At 47.6% G+C, this 18897-nt stretch overlaps 1 protein-coding gene across 17 annotated transcripts in view; it reads left to right on the top strand.

The window, feature by feature from the left end:
* LOC119401432 (uncharacterized) overlaps positions 1-18897 on the top strand; it is an 82641-nt gene that overhangs the window by 34708 nt on the left and 29036 nt on the right. For 8 of the 17 annotated variants that reach the window (XR_007417327.1, XR_007417328.1, XR_005185434.1 and 5 more), the window contains one exon: positions 13492-13541. Coding sequence is in view for 14 of the 17 variants with exons in the window: in XM_037668235.2 (XP_037524163.1) it covers positions 13492-13541 (50 nt within the window). In the remaining 3 variants the exon portion in view is untranslated. Of the gene's footprint in view, positions 1-13491; positions 13613-18160; positions 18605-18897 lie in introns of those variants that run through there. The other 9 variants (XM_037668240.2, XM_037668238.1, XM_037668234.2 and 6 more) reach the window with 5 other exon arrangements.

Genomic DNA, 18897 nt, shown 5'->3' with positions numbered 1-18897 from the left:
AACGATTTTTTCAGTGTTCCGTAGCTTCCAGTACATCTTGTGAATGACATTTTTTCTGCGAGTGAAGCCCCTGTTGATGTTTAGCACCGTGCCATCTCTGTTATCTTCACCTTGTTCATTGTCTTATTATTATTATTATTATTATTATTATTATTATTATGGTTTAATGGCCCAAAGGCTAAAATGGCCATAGAGCGCCAAGGCAATGTAACATGTAAATGCATCGCTGTGATCAATGGCTGTGGCTAAGTGTAACATGGCTGTAAAGGGCCTAAAATGCAGTGCACTGAATATGCGTAAAATATATATACGTAATAAGATTATGACAATGACATGGAATATGTGCAATGAATGTCAGATAATGGTATGTTGGTATCGCGGGCAGTGATGATACAGTGCATAATAGATAAAATGTTGCATATAGCACAACAGTAGCTGAGGGTTGTCCATTGTCCCTGTTTTGAGCTTATTAGTTGGCTGAAGTCAGTTCACATCAACTAGCCCAAGTGGCATCTTTATTACTAATACTTTTTTATATTTGTTTCTTTGTATCAGTGTTTTTTGCTGTCTTTCTTTCATTCTCAGCGGAAGCGAAACGGCTCTGATTGGTTGCGGGCGTGGCAATGGGGCAGTGTCGGTTCAGCCTCAAGAACAGACTCACGAAAGAAAACGTCTCTCTACCGCTGCAGAGGAGCACAAATTTTTGTTATAATGAATAAATGCTGCCTTCGTAGCCGGATAGTTCTACAGCGTGGAGATATCCCTTGTCGGGTCATCTCGGTACCGATATACTTCCGCCACCACGTGGGTCTGCTCTAACCGTTGAGAAGCCGAAGTCTGTCCCCATCTTCGGAATACACAGCCGTCTGGCGCGGTTAGGGCTGCGCCAGACGCCTAAGTATTCCCCAGCCCATTTAGACTGACCATTAGTACCTATGCGCAATTGAGCCCAATATGTCAAACCTGAGCGATTCAAGCACCGGCTTCCTAAAATCACGCTATTTGGGGGTGAGAGGGTTTAAAGGTGTACGGACACAAAATTTCGAAGGCGACATAACAAGTTGGAAAAATTTATGTAGAGACGCACAGAAGATCTACGAAATATCAAGGGTCAATATAGCTTAGAACATATTTGTGGCTTTGCACGTGCCGTCAAGGCTCTCTTCCGCTGTTCGCTCGTTGATATAGCTACAGTTTCCCCACGATAAGTGTGAGTATGCCTGGGTTATACTAAGTGTTTGACGTTTGCCCATCGCGATCAAATTTTGGCGCAACCATTCACAGATTTCCCGTTGATGGCCCTCGACGGAAAAAATGGCCACGGCTTACAAGGCGGCGACTCCTGCGTGAGAAAAATCGTTGTCTTCGGATGACGGCGCCGATGGCGACAAAATTGCACAGCACGTCCAGAAATAGCAGATAAACTGTCAGTGCGGCGCCCACGTCAAGCTTTGTGTAGTCACGTGGCCAGCTGCGATTACCCTAAAACCGGAACTGCTCCTGCGTAGCTCTGTGCTATTTAAAACCGAAACTGCGTCTGGGCGCCCTAAATACTTCTCTAAGCAATTAAACGCAGGGCACTCGAGCAATCGAGGTTTCCAGCCGTGATAAGTGCGTCATAAGCTACCTACTGCAAAAAAGAACAAGACAATGATTTTCATCGTCGTAGGCCGACAATACTGCCTCCTGATTTTGCCGTGAGCGGCGTCACCTGCATTACCACATGGGCCATTCTGTGCTTGAGGGGAAACCATCATCGCTCTTCCTATGTCTCCGACAGGCTGCACTCCTGTGATTGTCGTGGCACAAAAAAATAAACTTCATTCTCCCTTTGGAAACGCGCCTCAGCTCATTTCCGACAAAAAATGTAACAAGATAGGCGTGTCCTGCATAGTATCGCGATACAATCTATACATGAGAAAAACATTTCGATACTGAAATACAAATATATTTCAAATGTATCTCCATACAGAAATACAGATACTCAAACGTATCTCTGAAATACTATCGCTATACTCATTTATCGCGATACTGCCCAGGCCAGCACAGGATAAGCACGGAATAACAACTGTCACAGCTCGACAGTTGGAGGGTGGTGCTCAAACACATAGACGGACGCACGAAAAGAACATACGTTATGCACAGGACGAAAGCGAATAACAACTGCCATAGTTGTTATTTTTTTGCGTTTGAGCAGCATGCTGCAACTGTCGACTATTCACAGTTGACTAGCACCTGATTTGTCTCTTTCAGCTAGAAGCTTACTGCTTTCGCAAATGCGGCTGCTGCAGCAAGCGAAGTTTGCTTCGTGTGGTCTACAGTTTCAACGCAAACTTTTCGGTGCAAGCACAAAACGTACAGCCTCCCTCCCTCTCGAGATAAGCACGGGAGCACGGGCCACCATGCCCGGTAGGTCAATGTATAGGTCCGACTCACGCATCCATCTCCGGCGAAACCCGAGGTGGTGACCTTCGAAAAGCGCTTTTCGCGCCATCTTGAGGGCGATAGAGAACACGCTGAAGCACATCAGAGCTCTGCGCAACGCGAGCAGTAAATTGTGTATATAATATAGTATGCCGTTAATATGCCGAAAGACATAGGCTGTGCGGCCGATTTGGCTAACGTGGCGCGCTTGACAGCCAGGGTTCGCAGATTCGATTCCGTGGTTTCCTGCTTCAAAAAATGATTCTTGTGGGTTATTTTTCACAGTGGCTTTTAGATAAATATTACATACATGGACAGGCTTCTTCACTCTTAAGGGGAACACGTCACAGCGTGACTGCACTGTGCAGAGCGCTAGAGCATCTAGCGAAGCGGCGAATTGAACCGAAGCGGCGCACGCGCGCGGGGACGCGCCGCTGTTCCTGACTGAACAGCAAAGGAAGAGCAATGTGCTCGAGTGCAGTAGCAGACGACACGAAGCACTCTGTTTGCCTGCGCCGCTTCACTATGGTGCGCGGCCACGCCGGATGTACTGGCGTCGCGTGGAGCGCAGGAACGCTGAGCCGTGTCCAACCTAAAAGTGGACCAGCCTGTACATATATCGAAAATGACGCCGACGGCGACGTCGAAAGCCCGCCGCGAATGTCCATATATATGCTATTGCAATACAAATATGGGACAACGAGAGTAATGTGCGGGTCGAGCCACATGCCGCACACGGGCGCGTGTTTGAAGCCCCTGGTGTATATTGTATAGATTTTTGAATGGCCTTACCATGTGCGCTGCACGAATACAAAAACACGGCACATATGCTGCATGTAAATCATGTGGCGGCTATGGTGGTCATCTTTTGTTAGTGTGATTGCGAAGCGCAAGCACGCAGGGGATAGCAGGTGGGAGCAATGGGGGATATTCATAAGGATTGGTGCTCTGTAAGCTTTGGGTGCGTCCACCAGTTTTTGTTGTGCGCAGTCCCGGAAACGTCTGCTAGCGGCTCAATAAGGAAAGGTCACGGAGAGGCTGAACAGCTGTCGTTAGCGTAGCTTTCGGACCAAGAAAAAGCGACTATTTGGTTCGACTGTGCTTCTACAAATGGACGAGAAAACAAAATCGGAGTTTGCGCGCCTAAAAACTCATTCGGACGGCTGCCGCGAGAGACTCACCGTTTCGCAACGCCGAACTGCTGTTGTCTAGTGGCGTGAGCTTCCGATCTGAGGTAGGTGTTCAAAAAAAAAGGAAATGTTACAGTCAAACTTCTAAGGCAAGCGTGCACTGCAATACATCTTTGCTGTATTTCCCACTGCGATTATAAACACGCGTCAGATATTGAAACAACGTTGTTTATGCGCGACCTGTGCAACGCTGTGTTGCTTTCTTCAGCCATAATGATCTCTACACCCTCCGCAGTGACGTGTTTTACGCATTTTTTTCGAGAGAAGCAAGGCATGTGCGGTGCGCCGCAAACAAAACAAAAATAATGATCGCACGTTTCAACAGGGCGAGAAGACGAAGAAGAAAAGGGGAGTAGACGCACTTCACGTCAGCTCCGTGTTTCGTCAACGTTTTCGCAGCGAAAATCTCAGAGGATCACTGAGCTTTTGCAACCGTCTCATGCAGCAAGTTGCCGGGATTCTCCTGATACCAGTTTCAAGGTGGGAGTTCCATTTTTCGGACTTTAACGCCAAATTTTCGTCTATGGCACACCGGCAGCCGCGGTGGCGGCCTGGGCCTAGGCCTCGGCGCACGTGAAAAAAGAACAAGAATACACGTGGCGCGCGCCCGCGCTCGCTCTAGACGGAAGAAATGGAGGTTCTCGTGCAAGGAGAGAACATTTCCCAAGAAGAATTTGAGGCCGGCACGGGCTGGAGTACCGTCGGCTCGAAAAAGCGAACCACGGAGAGACCCGCTACCAGCGATTTCGGCACCCACCCTGCCACCGGCAGTAGGAAGCAGCAGCGTGAGCAGAAGCTGAAACAGCAGTTAATCAAGGCCAGCCGTATGCCATATCTACCGAAGGGTGATTTCAAAATTATCATTCGCCCAAAGGGAGGACTCAACATTGCCCAATTAGGAGCGGCCAGAGTGGCGTCGTGCGTCTACCAGGCTGCTGGTATACCCGCTGAGCACAGGGAAGACGACACTGTGTGCCTGAACGTACAACAGAACATTATCGTAGTGAGTACCCCCAGTGAATCCAACGCAGATAGATACCAAAGAGTCGAGCGTCTCGTGGTCAACGGCCAGGCCTATGAGACCAATGCGTATGAATCGGCACCAGACCTAACTTCCAAGGGAGTCATCAGGGGGATACCTCTCGAGGACTCCCCCCGGGATATCACCGCCCAAGTTGTTACCCCTAAGAATCCTACGGCAATTGCTGCGAAACGACTCAGCAATGCCACCAATGTCATCGTGCTCTTTTCCGGACTGAAAGTTCCTACCTTCGTCCGCTACGGAGGCGCACTGATCAAGTGCGCGTTATACAGAAAACAATTGGACCTGTGCCACCAGTGCGGCAGACTAGGCCATCGCATGGACGTGTGCCCCAGCCCGCAGGACCGGGTCTGCAGAGGCTGTGGCACGGCCAACCCTGGTCCCGACCACCAATGCAACCCCTGTTGCCAGCTTTGCGGGGGTGAGCACTTAACGGCCGACAGGAAATGCAAGGCTCGCTTCAAGTTGCCGTATATAGTCAAACGAAGACGATGGGAAAGACAGCGACAACGGGAAGAAGAACTCCTAGCCTCGGAAGCTACGAGGGAAGCAATTGGACACCCTTCCCGGGAGGCCAGATCCAGTTCGCGCTCTAGGGCCCGTTCAAGAACCAGACAGTCCAGATCACGGAGCCGCACACCCGCTCCGGCCCGACCCAGATCCAGGAGCCATACGCCCGGACCACCACCTCAAAGCTCCCGATCGCAGTCTCGCAGCAGAGGAAGCGGATTGGCGGCGGAAGATGCGACCTACAAGGTGGGCTGGGTAGACGTGGTCAAAGGCTCATCGCGCCGCGGCGGATCTGGGGAGACTGCAGCTTTTAGAGAAATGGCAGAAATGAGACGGGAAAATGCGCAGTTACGGGAATTAATCGCAAATCTCACGAGAGAAATTCAGGAGCTTAAGAATAATCGAAAGGCAGACGTATCCCCCCGCCCAAGTAGTTCACATGGAGGGGCCGCTGCAGAAACCCCCGATAATCGCATGGAGGAAGACGACAACCCTCCGCCACCTAAGAGGAAGGCTCCGGCAGTTATCAGCCAAACCGGATCACAGCTTACCGATCTAGGGCAGAAATTAACGGAAATGCAAAGCGCACTGAAAGACCAAGCAGAAGCCGTCGGTAATCTCACGTTGGCGATCTCGACCATAATGTCGAGACTTGACAAATTCGAAAATAACGTAGCCACCTTAAGTCTCAGGGTAGCCAAACTGCAGCCAGTTACTACTGCAGGGGCCCCCACAACTGGGGTCGCATCTAATCAATTCCAAAACGCCGCTACAAGCACTGCGGCAGTATCTGGGGTCGTTCAGTCCACCACTCCCCAGTCCTCCACCTCACGAACAGAACAAAATAGGCAAACGCGGTAAAAGAGGCGAGCTGACGATTTGGCAGTGGAATTGCAGGAGCTACGCCGCTAAAAAACCGATCCTGCAACAATACATTAAAAGCAAATCGAAACCAGACGTAATAATGTTACAAGAGACACACGGATTAGCCAAACTTCCAGGTTACCAAGCCATCGGTCCCTCCTCTGGGGAGAACCGCGCGGTAACTACTTTGGTCAGGAAAGGCTTAGTGGTCGTTCGTCATGACATTACAGTAGCGCAAGTTGAACATGTATTCGTAGAAATTATACCCAAAAGCAAAAACCAATCCAGCACGTTCATTCTCAATCTATACAGCAACCCTGCGCACATACGACAGCGCTTCCTAACCCTATTTAAGAGGGCCGCCGACCTTGCGGGCTCGCACCCTTTACTAATCGGGGGAGACTTTAACGCCCCGCACGGAGCGTGGGGTTACGCCTACACGAGAGCCAAAGGCAAGGCATTATGGCAAGACATACAGGAGACAGGCCTTACTCTCATCACCGACCCCAGCTCCCCCACAAGAATGGGAACCGGGCTGGCAAGAGACACCACACCTGACCTAACATTAGTGAAGAACACGAGAGGATCAAGTTGGAAAAACACGTTCGAAGACCTTGGTAGCGATCACAGAATTCTCGAAACTAAATTATCGGATACTTTAGAAAGAGAAACCAACAAAACGTTCAAATGGACAGACTGGGATAAGTTCCGTCAGAATAGGGCCGGAATGACGCACGAACCCATCACGGACATCAAACAATGGGCCGAAAAAGTTATGGCTGACGTCAAAGATGTTACAAAGACCGTGGCGCCAGAACTTCCCATCGATAAGATAGACAGCCGCCTGGTGCACATGTGGGATGCCAAACGATCATTACAGGCCAGGTGGCAGAAACAAAGACACAACAGGAAGTTGAGGAAACGCATCGCATTACTCAACAAACAAATTGAAGAACACTGCAGAACTCTTAGTAAACAGCAATGGGACGAGATCTGCAACACGATGGACAGACGGATTGGCACCGGTCACACGTGGCGCCTGCTCCGACATCTGCTAGACCCGACCAAGACCACGACAACACATAGGGAAACCATGCGCAGGATAATACACACACACACCAAGACCGAAGAAGAAATCCTCTCCGAGCTCTGCGACCGATACGCCCCTCAGAACCCAGTTATTCCACACGTGGAATACACGGGAAGACCCAACCCCTCTCTGGACAGAGACTTTGACGAGGCGGAAATCTGGGCCGCTCTGCAAAAGCTCAATAGCAAATCGGCCCCGGGACCGGATGGCGTAACCAATAAGGCCCTTCGTAACTTAGACAAAGAGACCATCTCCGAACTGACCAAGTACATCAACGAATGCTGGACCCGAGGATCCATACCTGACCAATGGAAAAGAGCGAAAATGGTGCTCATCCCCAAGCCCGGAAAACCCCCAAATCTTGACAACCTTCGCCCTATATCCCTTACGTCGTGCGTCGGAAAGTTGATGGAACACGCCTTCCTCAGTCGTATCAACGCACACTTGGACGACATCGAAGCGTATCCGGACACCATGCTCGGGTTTCGAGCTCATCTCTCCACGCAGGATGCAATGTTGCAAATCAAACACCAGGCACTTGACAACAAGACAAGAGGTACCAGGGCCATTCTAGGATTAGACCTCAAGAAAGCCTTCGACAACGCAGCTCACGCAGCCATACTATGCAAGATGGCCGCACTAAATCTAGGCAAGCGAGCGTACAACTACGTTAAGGATTTCCTCACTAACAGGAGTGTCTCGTTAACGCTGGGCAAACTCGCATCAGAGGACAGGAGTATGGGCAGCGTCGGCACCCCACAAGGCTCTGTCATCTCGCCGATGCTCTTTAATCTCGTTATGATCGGCCTCCCCGAACGCCTAAACGCCATAGAGGGAGTGCATCACGCCATATACGCAGACGACATTACGATTTGGGTATGCGAGGGAAGCGACGGAGAAATCGAGCAGCGGCTACAGACCGCGGTTGAGGTAGTGGAACAGTACCTCGTAGGAACCGGTCTTGTCTGCTCGCCAGAAAAATCTGAACTTCTCCTCTACCGCCCGACGCTTAAGGGAAGGCCCCCCAAGTGTTACATCCGGCATGCCGAGCACGAAGACATCTGCGTACGCACCAAAGAAGGAAACGAAATACCAAGGGTCAAGCAGATAACGGTGCTCGGACTCATCATAGAATCCAACGGCGCCAACGGAGCAACGATCAGGAATCTGGAGACTAAAATCACGAACACGATGAGGCTCATCAGAAGAATCACCAACAGACATCGCGGTATGAAGGAGGCCAGTGTCGTCCGACTCATACACTCCTTCGTCATTAGTCACATAACCTACGTGGCCGCCTACCACAACTGGTACACTGCAGAAAAGGCCAAGCTTAACACTCTAATTAGAAGAACACACAAGATGGCGCTGGGCCTTCCTGATAGCACAAGCACGGAACTTCTACTACAGCTGGGCATCCACAATACGCTCGAAGAGTTGATAGAGGCTCAACAGATCTCGCAACTCGAGAGACTAACCAGGACACGAACGGGCAGGAGCATCCTGGACAAACTGGGGATAGCCTATCACAAGCAGCACGGCGACAAGACATCCCTCCCAAGCTCGATCAGAGAAAAGCTCCAGGTGGCTAGCCTACCTAAGAACATGCATCCCGAACTCAATCAGGGTCGAAGAGAGAGTAGAGCCAGGTCTTTACTACAAGCATTCGGTAGGGACAAGGAAGCGCTGTTTGTAGACGCAGCAGAATACGCGGATCAACGTGCATTCGCAGTGGCAGTCCTCAACACTGATAAACAATTGGTCAGCTCGTGTAGTGTACGCGGAAAAATCCCTGAGGCAGCGGAAGAAGTGGCGATCGCCCTAGCCATCGTTTGCCCCGGTTGCAGGTATATAATAAGTGACTCGCAGGCGGCGGTCAGAAATTATGCACAAGGCAGGATTTCACCAGAGGCCGCGGCTATCCTCAAAGCGAACGCCAATTATATCACCTCTGAAGAGACGGAGGAACGACACATTATATGGTTCCCGGCTCATACGTCCCCCCACACCCCCGTACCCAACCTCAATGGAGAGGTCCATCGCGTAGCGCGAGGTCTCACGTTCCGCGCTCGTGTAGAAAGGTCCTCTCCAGGGGATGCAAATCCAGAGGAGGGCTGGACAGAGAGAGACAGAATGACTAGATACTGTGACATTACAAAATTTTATCAAAAATCCAGGTGTATTTATCCACCCCCAAGCCCCAAACTCGACAGGGCCCAATCGGTAGATTGGAGGCAATTACAAACCCAGACCTTCCCCAACCCCGTTCACCTCAGGAGGATATACCCAGACGTCTATTCAGACGATAACTGCAAATTATGCGGCTGGACTCACGCATCTCTTAGGCACATTCTCTGGGAATGCGCGGTTATAGGCGAAGAACATGCAGTCTCCCCAGATGAAGCTGCGGCGCGGTGGACGGCCGCGCTGCGCAGCTCAAACCTGCAAGATCAACTGTGGGCCATCCAGCAAGCCCGTGAGGCGGCGAGGAGACAGGGTCTCCGGTCCTCCTCGGGGGCGGCCTAGGCCCAGGCCACGAATTTGCCGGAGTTCTGAATAAAGTTGTTACCACCACCACCACGTTTCAACAGTATACAAAGTGAGTGGTCGGAGTACGTAATGCTCTTTTACTACACACTGGTTCTTTATCGTGCGTCGAGGGCGTAATCTCTCATGTAGATTTAGTACTGTCGTTATGTTTTGCTACGTGTGCATTCCTTGAGATCTTTTTTACACTATTGCGCTATTGGCTTTCGAATGCCACGGCGGCGTTGCGTTGCCGTGAGCTATTTCGAATGGCAAACAAAGGCCCGCGATAAGCGGTACGATGAATGTGATGATCTATTGAATGAACTGCTCCATCTTCAGTGTGGGCTTCGAAACTGTTAGCTCGAACGCAGCACACGCTGACCAAAGAAAGCAAAAAAAGAATAATAGGGAGGCTTAAAGGTGTGTTAGGCGAATGGCAGACGAGGTATTCGGACTGTGCACTTCGGCGCACACTGCCTTGCGAAGCTTGCAAAGAGGTGCTTTTTGGGGCCTTTGCGCCGAATGAGTCATGTGTGGAGGCTCTGATTCGCCACGGACCCGCACATCATTGTGTGTGGCACTTTTAAACAAATGTGCTTCTCAGCCTAAGCCATCAACGGAGCTTTAGAGATGCACATATACGTAAATCATCGCATTCGTCTATCTGCAACACCTCCTAACGTCAACCATGCTCTGTCGGGTGTGTGCAACATCCCTGTGTTTAAGAATGAGCGTATGAAATTTTTGTTGTGCAAGTTTACCTTATATTACCGGGAAGCAACTAAATCACACGGGAAAATAAGAAGTGGGGTCGAAAGCGATTTTGCGTGTGCCGGTCATTTCCGAACTAAAGTGCAGCGCATTCGTGTTGGCGAAACAAGTGCGCCTTGAAAGTTTCTATTTATCGTTCGGATAAGCTATACGTTAGAATGAAACCAGTATTACCTTATTCCCAACATTGTCAGGGCTCCCTCGCTGCCTGAACAGCGCATTGGAAAGTTATTGCAGAAGGAAGAAACAAAGCCAGCAGCAAGCACCTCAAAGGCTGCGATATGCGACTGGTTTCGTTATGGTGTCTAGTGAAAGATAGCGGATCGAGCTTACTGCCTTGTCGCGAGAGGGCGCTGGACATTTTGGACATTTGGACATTCTGGACATTCTGGACATTTGGACATTTTGGACAAGGAAGCTTTTTTTTTTTTCTTCGAGCCTGGTGGCAGACATGTCACCGCCCCGTTTTAAAGGGGACGCTCATAGCATCCATCCATCCATCCATTTTGAAGTGTTACGTTATTTTATCTTTTTTTTTCTATTTTTGGATTTTCAAGCTGGGGCAACTTAGTCTTGCGCACCAGATGCAAGGGCCTCCACCTCAAATCATCAACATCCCGCATTACTGCGCGTTTTGACAGCGAAGCTGTGGTAGCTCGGCGTAATGTGCCGTTACCCGAAAACTATCATCATCATGAACGGATATGTGAAGCAGAAATTGGGCAACAGATGGGCGGTGTATAGCAAGAAGGTGAGCAAGAGAGAGAGAGAGAGAGAAGTGGATGGAAAGAAAGAGAAAGATGGAACATCTTGGCGGAAAAATATTACTGACGAGGCGACGGTGTTGGAACCCACGCACCAAGTATTCTAAGGGAAGCGTCTTAACCACTCGGCTATCCAGGTAAGCGAGAACTGTCAGGAGCACCGTTACTGTTAGGAGGTCCCCCTGACAGTTCTTACTTTGGGACCTCTGATTGTTCAATCACAATGCAAAACGAATGTATATAACAAATGTATATATTTTGAAGAAACTTGAACCTCAACTAATTGCATAATATCGCATAGTACGCTGATAATAGCTTAATATCATATAGCAAGGGCGTAGGAAAGGAGTGAGGGTGAAGAACATCATATAAAGAATCACAGAAAAGAAATAGAGAGAAAAAAAATCGAATAAAGATGAAGTAAGATATATATATATATATATATATATATATATATATATATATATATATATATATATATATATATATATATATATATATATATATATATATATATATATATATATATATATAAAGAGAGTGTGAAAAGGCAGAAAGAGAAAGTTCGGAAGGAACAGAAAGAAACCGAAAGGAAAAACAGCGAGAAATAAACAAATAAGGCAGCTTTGCGGTAGCGGTGCCAAGCTTGAAGGAAGTGCGCAGCTGGGCACCTTTCTTTGTTTTCGCTTTATTTTTCTCTTTTGCTCTCATTCTTATTTTTATGTGCTATGATTTACTCTCCCCTTATTACCCTCGTCCTCACCTTCACACCTCTCCTGCTCAACCTCACCTCTTTTCTACCCCTTGCTATATGATACTATAAAATGCTATGTTATGTTCTGTTAGCGTGCCTGGAGCCTAGTGGTTAAGACGTTCACCTCTAGATCGTGGGTACACGGGTTCGAATCCTGCCGCCTCATGAGAGATTTTTCGTCGCCAAGATTTTCTCTTTCTATATACCTTTCTCTCTCTCTCTATGTACTCGTTATCTTGTCTCGCTCATCGATGTTAATACCGGCCACGCCGGAGCAATCGGTGCTTGTGTTTTGGGAGCGACGCAGAAGGTGAAGAAGATGACTGAGATGAAGAAGTGGACGAAGAGAGCCAGCGCAGATTCATGATATGATAGTTTCTGTTCGCACTACCTGGTTAAACGAAAATATTTAAGAACTCTCTAATTAAAAACAGACACGGGAAACGTGGGGAGTTTGCGCTAAGTCGCACAATGTTTCCACAGCTAAGGTGGTCCATCCTCTAGCAAAAACAAGTTACTACACAGTGAAACCTAGTTACAACGTAGAAAAACCTAGCAAGAACCAGTTACATCATAGCAGCAACCGACGTTAGCCTAATGACTTGAGGATCGACCAGTGTCGCTGTGCCAAGCTTTCAGCGACATGGTGCAACCTTTCCTTATTTTGTAAAACGAAAATATTACATGTCGATGTTTCAAGGTCATGTGAGTTTCAAAAAAATTAATATTACGCGACTGCACGAGCTGTGACTGCAACGTCCACATGACCTTCGCGTCTTCGTGTGAGTGAACAGAATCATAAAACAGAACACGTGAGCATGCCAGCTGTGTGTCTGTTTTGTCCACTTTGGGTTCCCGCTGTCGCGAGAGCCCCAGCGCAGTACGGCCATGAAGAAGGACGACACGCGTGCTCTTCACATTTTGCTTTTCACATTTTGCACAGCCTTCACATTTTGAAAATACCATTGCACGGTGCCCATACGTGGCCGCATGGGTTTAGAAGCCGCAGTTTTCGTCTTCACATTTTCAGAAAATGCTAAGGGTGTTCCTAAATTTTTTTCCACGCCAGAAGTGTTGTAGCTTGGCTATTCGAAGTTGCATAAATGGCACACTAAGTTACAAAGCCGCTGCCTGTAACCGGCTTGTCAATTCCTGACTCTACATTGATTCGCTTTTCATCCAAAATCTCGACGTACTTTTTGAGTGCGAGTTGCTTGCCCCCTCACTTCGAGGCTTCGTCTTCTCGGTTCGCTATATTGTTTTACTGATACATCATAAAGCGCATCGCTTCAAACAGATTGAACGCTCCTGCAACTTCTCTACGAGGCAGTAATTATGCTAGAAGTGATCATAGATATGTTTCTGCGTGCGTGAAAAGCAGCCAACCTTAAGTTACGATGACATTATAGTCATTAAAAATAAATTATCAGAGACTTAATCATTGTTTCACTTTCGTTCCTCTGCAATTAAAAATTGACGTGAACACTGTTAAACTGCATCGAAAACCAAACACTTCAAGAGCCTTATATTACGTTCCTCATTTCTCCTTGCAGGTGAAACAACCACATGCCAGCCATTCAGCATGCAAACACCTGCCGGACTCGTGAGTGCAGTTGTTTCTGTTTGCATTTCAAAAACAAAGGCCAATACTGACACATCACGGGCAGGTGAACAGTAATATATATTTCGTATTTGTACTTTGCATGTTCCAAGACAGACGGTGAGTGTGTACAAGTGAGCTAGAGACAAAAATAATATATGCTGGAGGTACTATTGAAGCTGGAGGTCCGCACTTTGGTTGTAGTCGTTAGGCACTGACTAGTTCGACAATAAGGAATGAGCTTCACATCTTCTTCGCAACGACGTCTTGGCTCACGGATACAGCTACGTGAACAAACACTTCCACCAGATGTAGCGTGGCTGTTATGGTGAACAACACCAACTAAAGCAGGACACGATGGAATACTTTATTGGTCTAACCTCTGCCCAGAAAAAAATGACATGCTGAGTGCAAGACGGCGCCGAGAACTATCTTTGCTCCAGAATAATCGACGTATGTATACTGCGCGGTAGTAAACACGGACGACAAGACGATGATACAAGGACAAGCGCACACTATCAACTGAAGGTTTATTTTTCACAAACCACATATATATGACTGAAACAGAAAAAGGAAACACAAAAACCTACAAAAATGATGATTTAGCTCTTAACAATCAACAAAACTGCCCCGCCACGGTGGTCCAGTGGTTATGGCGCTCGACTGCTGACCCGAAGGTCGCGGGATCGAATCCCGGCCGCGGCGGCTGCATTTTCGATGGAGGCGAAAATGTTTGAGGGCCGTGTACTTAGATTTAGGTGCACGTTAAAGAACCCCAGGTGGTCGAAATTTCCGGAGCCCTCCACTACGGCGTCTCTCATAATCATATCGTGGTTTTGGGACGTTAAACCCCAGATATTATTATTATTATTAACAATCAACAAAACTTGAACGTTTGATAAAAGCAGATACATGGTCCATGTGCGCCACTTGCCAGATACCGTAGCTCTTTATCTAGAAGAGCTAACGACTGTTTGCTTACGCACTTTTGTGCTTCCCATGCCATTTTTTCCTCTTCGACGATCATACGGGTATGATCGTCTTTGTGCCTGTACATTACAACCGTGATTTTTAAACTGCGCATGACAGCCACACTAACTGACGTGCTGAACCAAAAAACCTTCATTGCCATTGCGTACATTGCGTGCGTGCTCGCGCAGGCGCTCATTTAGGCATCTACCGGTCTGCCCGATGTAACACGCACCACAAGATAGCGGAATTCTATAAACTACCTTCGTGTCACATCTGACAAACTGGGATTTATGCCTGACAGTGCAAGATTGTTTGGGCTTATTGTTTACACATGTCATTTTGGCTAGCTGAGAGAGCTTGTAAGGTGCCGAAAAAACGACTTTTCTGCCCATGCGCTGACCGAGCTTTTTCATCTTGTGAGATAGCTGGTGCATGTAAGAGATTACCGCGGATGTACAGGCACAAAGACGATCATACCCGTATGATCGTCGAAGCGGAAAAAAGCAAACCGTCGTTAGCTCTTCTAGATAAACAGCTACGGTATCTGGCAAGTGGCGCACACGGACCATGAATCTGCTTTTATCAAACGTTCATCTAAAACGTTCAAGCTAAATCATCATTTTTGTAGGTTTTTGTGTTTCCTTTTTCTGTTTAAGTCATATATATGTGGTTTGTGAAAAATAAACCTTCAGTTGATAGTCTGCGCTTGTCCTTGTATCATCTTCTTGACGTCCGTGTTTACTACGGCGCAGTATACATACGTCGATCATGAATCACCAACTCGCCCAATCGTCCACCTTGATCCAGCATAATGGCACGATTGGTGAAGGGCATCGGCTTTTACACATGAAGGATCAAAAATTCTAGCGTTACTGACGCTTGCATCAGCTCAAAATAAACTAGACGGCTGTCAGAGCGTGCTGTAAGAGCTTGTGCGATCCTTTCACAAAAGTCTAAGACACTCGGCAAGGGGCCCAAACATTCTTGCGCTGTGTGCGGGGCGTGTTGGCGACACTTGTGAAAAGCCGATCAAAGGAAAATACAAAAATGACTATGTGTGACAATATTTTGCCCTATGGTCTCCACCAGAAATCGCTAGACAGTGAACCGTCGCTACTCGACGTGGCAGCTTATGAAGACATGCGAAGTTCTTCTTCTCTCGGAAACTTCGATTCCTAAGTGCAGTAATGTATCGGGTTTTACATGCCAACCACAATATGATTGTGAGCCACGCCGTAGTGGACGGCTCCACAAATTTCCACCATCTGGTGTTCTTTAACGTATACTGCCATTGCGCAGTACATGGACCTCTAGCGTCTCGCCTCCACCAAACGTCCAGCGCGGCGGCCGGGATCAAACCCGCGATCTTTGGGTCAGCTGCTGAGCACCGTTACTGCTCCACAACGGCGGACAAATGTCTCCCGCTCTTCTCAATGCGCACTAATCTGTTTTGTGAGAGCATATCTTGAGTTTTTACCAGCGAAGGTGTTAAAACTTGAGGTAAAACACATGGCCGAAAAAACTAGTATAATAAAAAAACGGGCATGTACCAGGGAAATTGGGTAGACCCAACTACTCACCACTGGTCCACTAAAAATGAAGAAGCTTAAAAAATGACTGGGAAGCGATGACGGCCAGCCGAAGGCTCCGTGTACGTAATACGAGGGAATCGTAGAGAACGGGAAAGCCAACGGTGGCTGTGAGAAGGCCCTCAAGCGATGGAAGCTCTACGCCAACGACGGCGTGCCCGTTGATCTATGAGAGGTGCGAACGCTCCGTTTCAGCGCGAGTTTCTGTCACTAAAGCTTGGGCATCCGTGCCGTGTATGTGACTGTCTGTGGTTTAACTCGAACCTTTCTGCGCTCAGAATCAACGTAAAAACAACCTAGCATCACCTAGCAAAAACTTAGCAACAACCTCGAAGCAACTAGATTAAACTTCGTCACCTTTCGCTGCGTCAAGCCGTGCGGGACTTCGTGCTAGCTTCGGAATTTCTTTTATATCACTTGCAGGGGCGTAGCTAGAAATTTTTTTCAGGGGGGGGGGGGTTTCGACCATATTTTATGTATGTTCGTGCGCGCATTTGTATGTGTGAGTGTATATGTACGCAGGCAAAATTGAAAAATTTCGGGTTGGGGGGAGGTTTGAAACCCCCAACCCCCCCCTTCGCTACGCGCCTGATCACTTGCTTAATAGACAGTTATAGTTTAGCGTTAGCGTGATAGCGGGGGTTAAGGGAATAGCGTTACCGTGCCGCAAACGTTGGTTGCGGAAAGCGTGTTTTAGTTTAGCGGGATAGCGTTTACGTGCCCAAGCCGGGACGGTGGCGCCACCTAGCGAAGGGTGAATGCGTTAAAAAAAGTGAAAAGAACAAAACCGAGAATGCTCGCCTGTATCCCCGCACGCAGCAATATTACTAATTTTTTAGTGAAAATAAAAGTAAATAAATATGAATTAAGCATCAAAAGCGAAAATTTTCATGTTGCAGACTTGTTTACACCGATCTTCTAGATAGGCCTAGGGACGTTCGAAATGGGAAGCGATCTCAAAAACTACGCTAAGTTATCCGTAGCACCGTGTCGTCGAAGCTACCTGAAGGCAAGCGAAGCCATTTCGCACAGTCGTTTGCTACGAAAGAAGTGGATCCGTCCACATTAACGCTAAATTCAGTTCGAAGCGGGCGTCGAAAACCGCCGCCATGTTTTACGTACACTACGTTAACCGCGCAAACACGCTAACGCTAAATCTGAAAAATAGCGTGCGTACGGTAAACGCTACAGGTCGTTTACGGTACTGCGCATGCGCACTTCGATCCCGCTATTCCGGTAAGCCCGCTATTCCGTTAAACCCGCTAAACTATAACTGTCTAATGTTTGTAGAGGGGAACAAAAGGTCATGCAAGAGCCACTGGTCCAGATGAGCTATGGCTAAATGCACTTTTTAACGCCAAAAGCTCTCTACACCGTTTTAACGTCTTTCGTTAACTGCACCTTAACGCGCGTCGTCATGGTTTTGCGCTGAGATTATGTTTCTTTTTATAGATATGCACAATCATAGCACCCTTACGACGCTCATATTCGCCTATTACTTGTAATGGGCTTTTGAAGCGTTGTGTGCCATTTCTATTTCGGCGAAGATGTAAAGGCTTCAGTAATGCTACTCTGTCGCTCCCCATGCCCCCTACCTGCGTAAAGCAAAGAATTTAATTTGAATTCTTGTGATTCACCAAGAAAGGCTTCTGTACTGTGTATCACTGTGTAGCGTCTGTGTCCAGGTTAGCTGTGGTAAATTGATATTCAAAAATGCACTGCCAACTAAACTCACATAAACAGGTGGACCCGACACCGTCTTGCAGCTGTATTTCTATATTTCTCGTACTGTACTAAAACACAACACTCGAGGGTACGTGGTCTGCACATTCAGTCGCTTGCGGCAACTACGAGAACGGATGCTCGGAATGCCAGTGCTGGGATAAGCTTCATAGGTTACTGAAAACAGGCCTTTATTGTTGCGTATCCTTGCAGCACTTGCTATCTCTGCAGTGTTTTGCATAATAATGTTGATATTTATATTTACATTTTAATGTTGATATTACACATTTCGAAAGAAGCATGGAGTAGTTTCACTCAGCAGTTTTCTTTGTTGTCTAGGAAGTCTATAATATAGAAGAGGATGGCGTCTGTAGACCACTGTCGTTTTGCCACTTGAATGATGCAGAGAGACCATTATGACACTCCTACTGATTGTCCCGGCCTACAAGGAATCCATTGTTTCAGCATATGACGACATAAACTGCAATGTAGCCTGTTACTTTGGCAATTTTATCGTGACAGCGCATGAAGTTTGCCCTTTGAGTGTACTTTTTTTTTCGGGAGATCATAAACATACTGGAGGGCCCCACCAAATGGCAATCTCGCTCCGATTGTCAGCTTATGTCCCTCCTATTTCTGATTAAATAAGCAAGAATTACAAACATTTCGGGATACCTTCGTGTTCAAAATCATTTCTGTATTTTTCTGGTTGAAACGTGCTGTTGGAAACGCGTTAAACAGGGCTGGTTTAAAAATGAAATAAAAATAAACCCTCTGACAGCACTGGAGTTGTCACGCACTCGATTTCGGGACAACGCCAGAAATTTTCACCGGTTTCTCACCCGTGCACTTGATGTGAGAACCAGCTCGCCAAGTGAATTTGTCTGCGAACGCACGCGCAAGCCGCATACGGATAAGTATTATCGCTAAATTGTGGTTCGACCATTGGGTACACTGCGATGAATTTCCTTTTTCCACATAGTTTTCGTTTGCGTTTGCGAGTAATCTGGCAGACGATTAAGAAGTGAGTAGTTTGGAAACTTCATTTACGAAAAAAATATACCGCTATAGCTCAA

Source organism: Rhipicephalus sanguineus, chromosome 8 (assembly GCF_013339695.2).
Source record: "Rhipicephalus sanguineus isolate Rsan-2018 chromosome 8, BIME_Rsan_1.4, whole genome shotgun sequence".
In the NCBI taxonomy this organism is placed as follows: Eukaryota; Metazoa; Arthropoda; class Arachnida; order Ixodida; family Ixodidae; genus Rhipicephalus; species Rhipicephalus sanguineus.
This window is presented reverse-complemented; position numbering and strand designations above follow the sequence as displayed.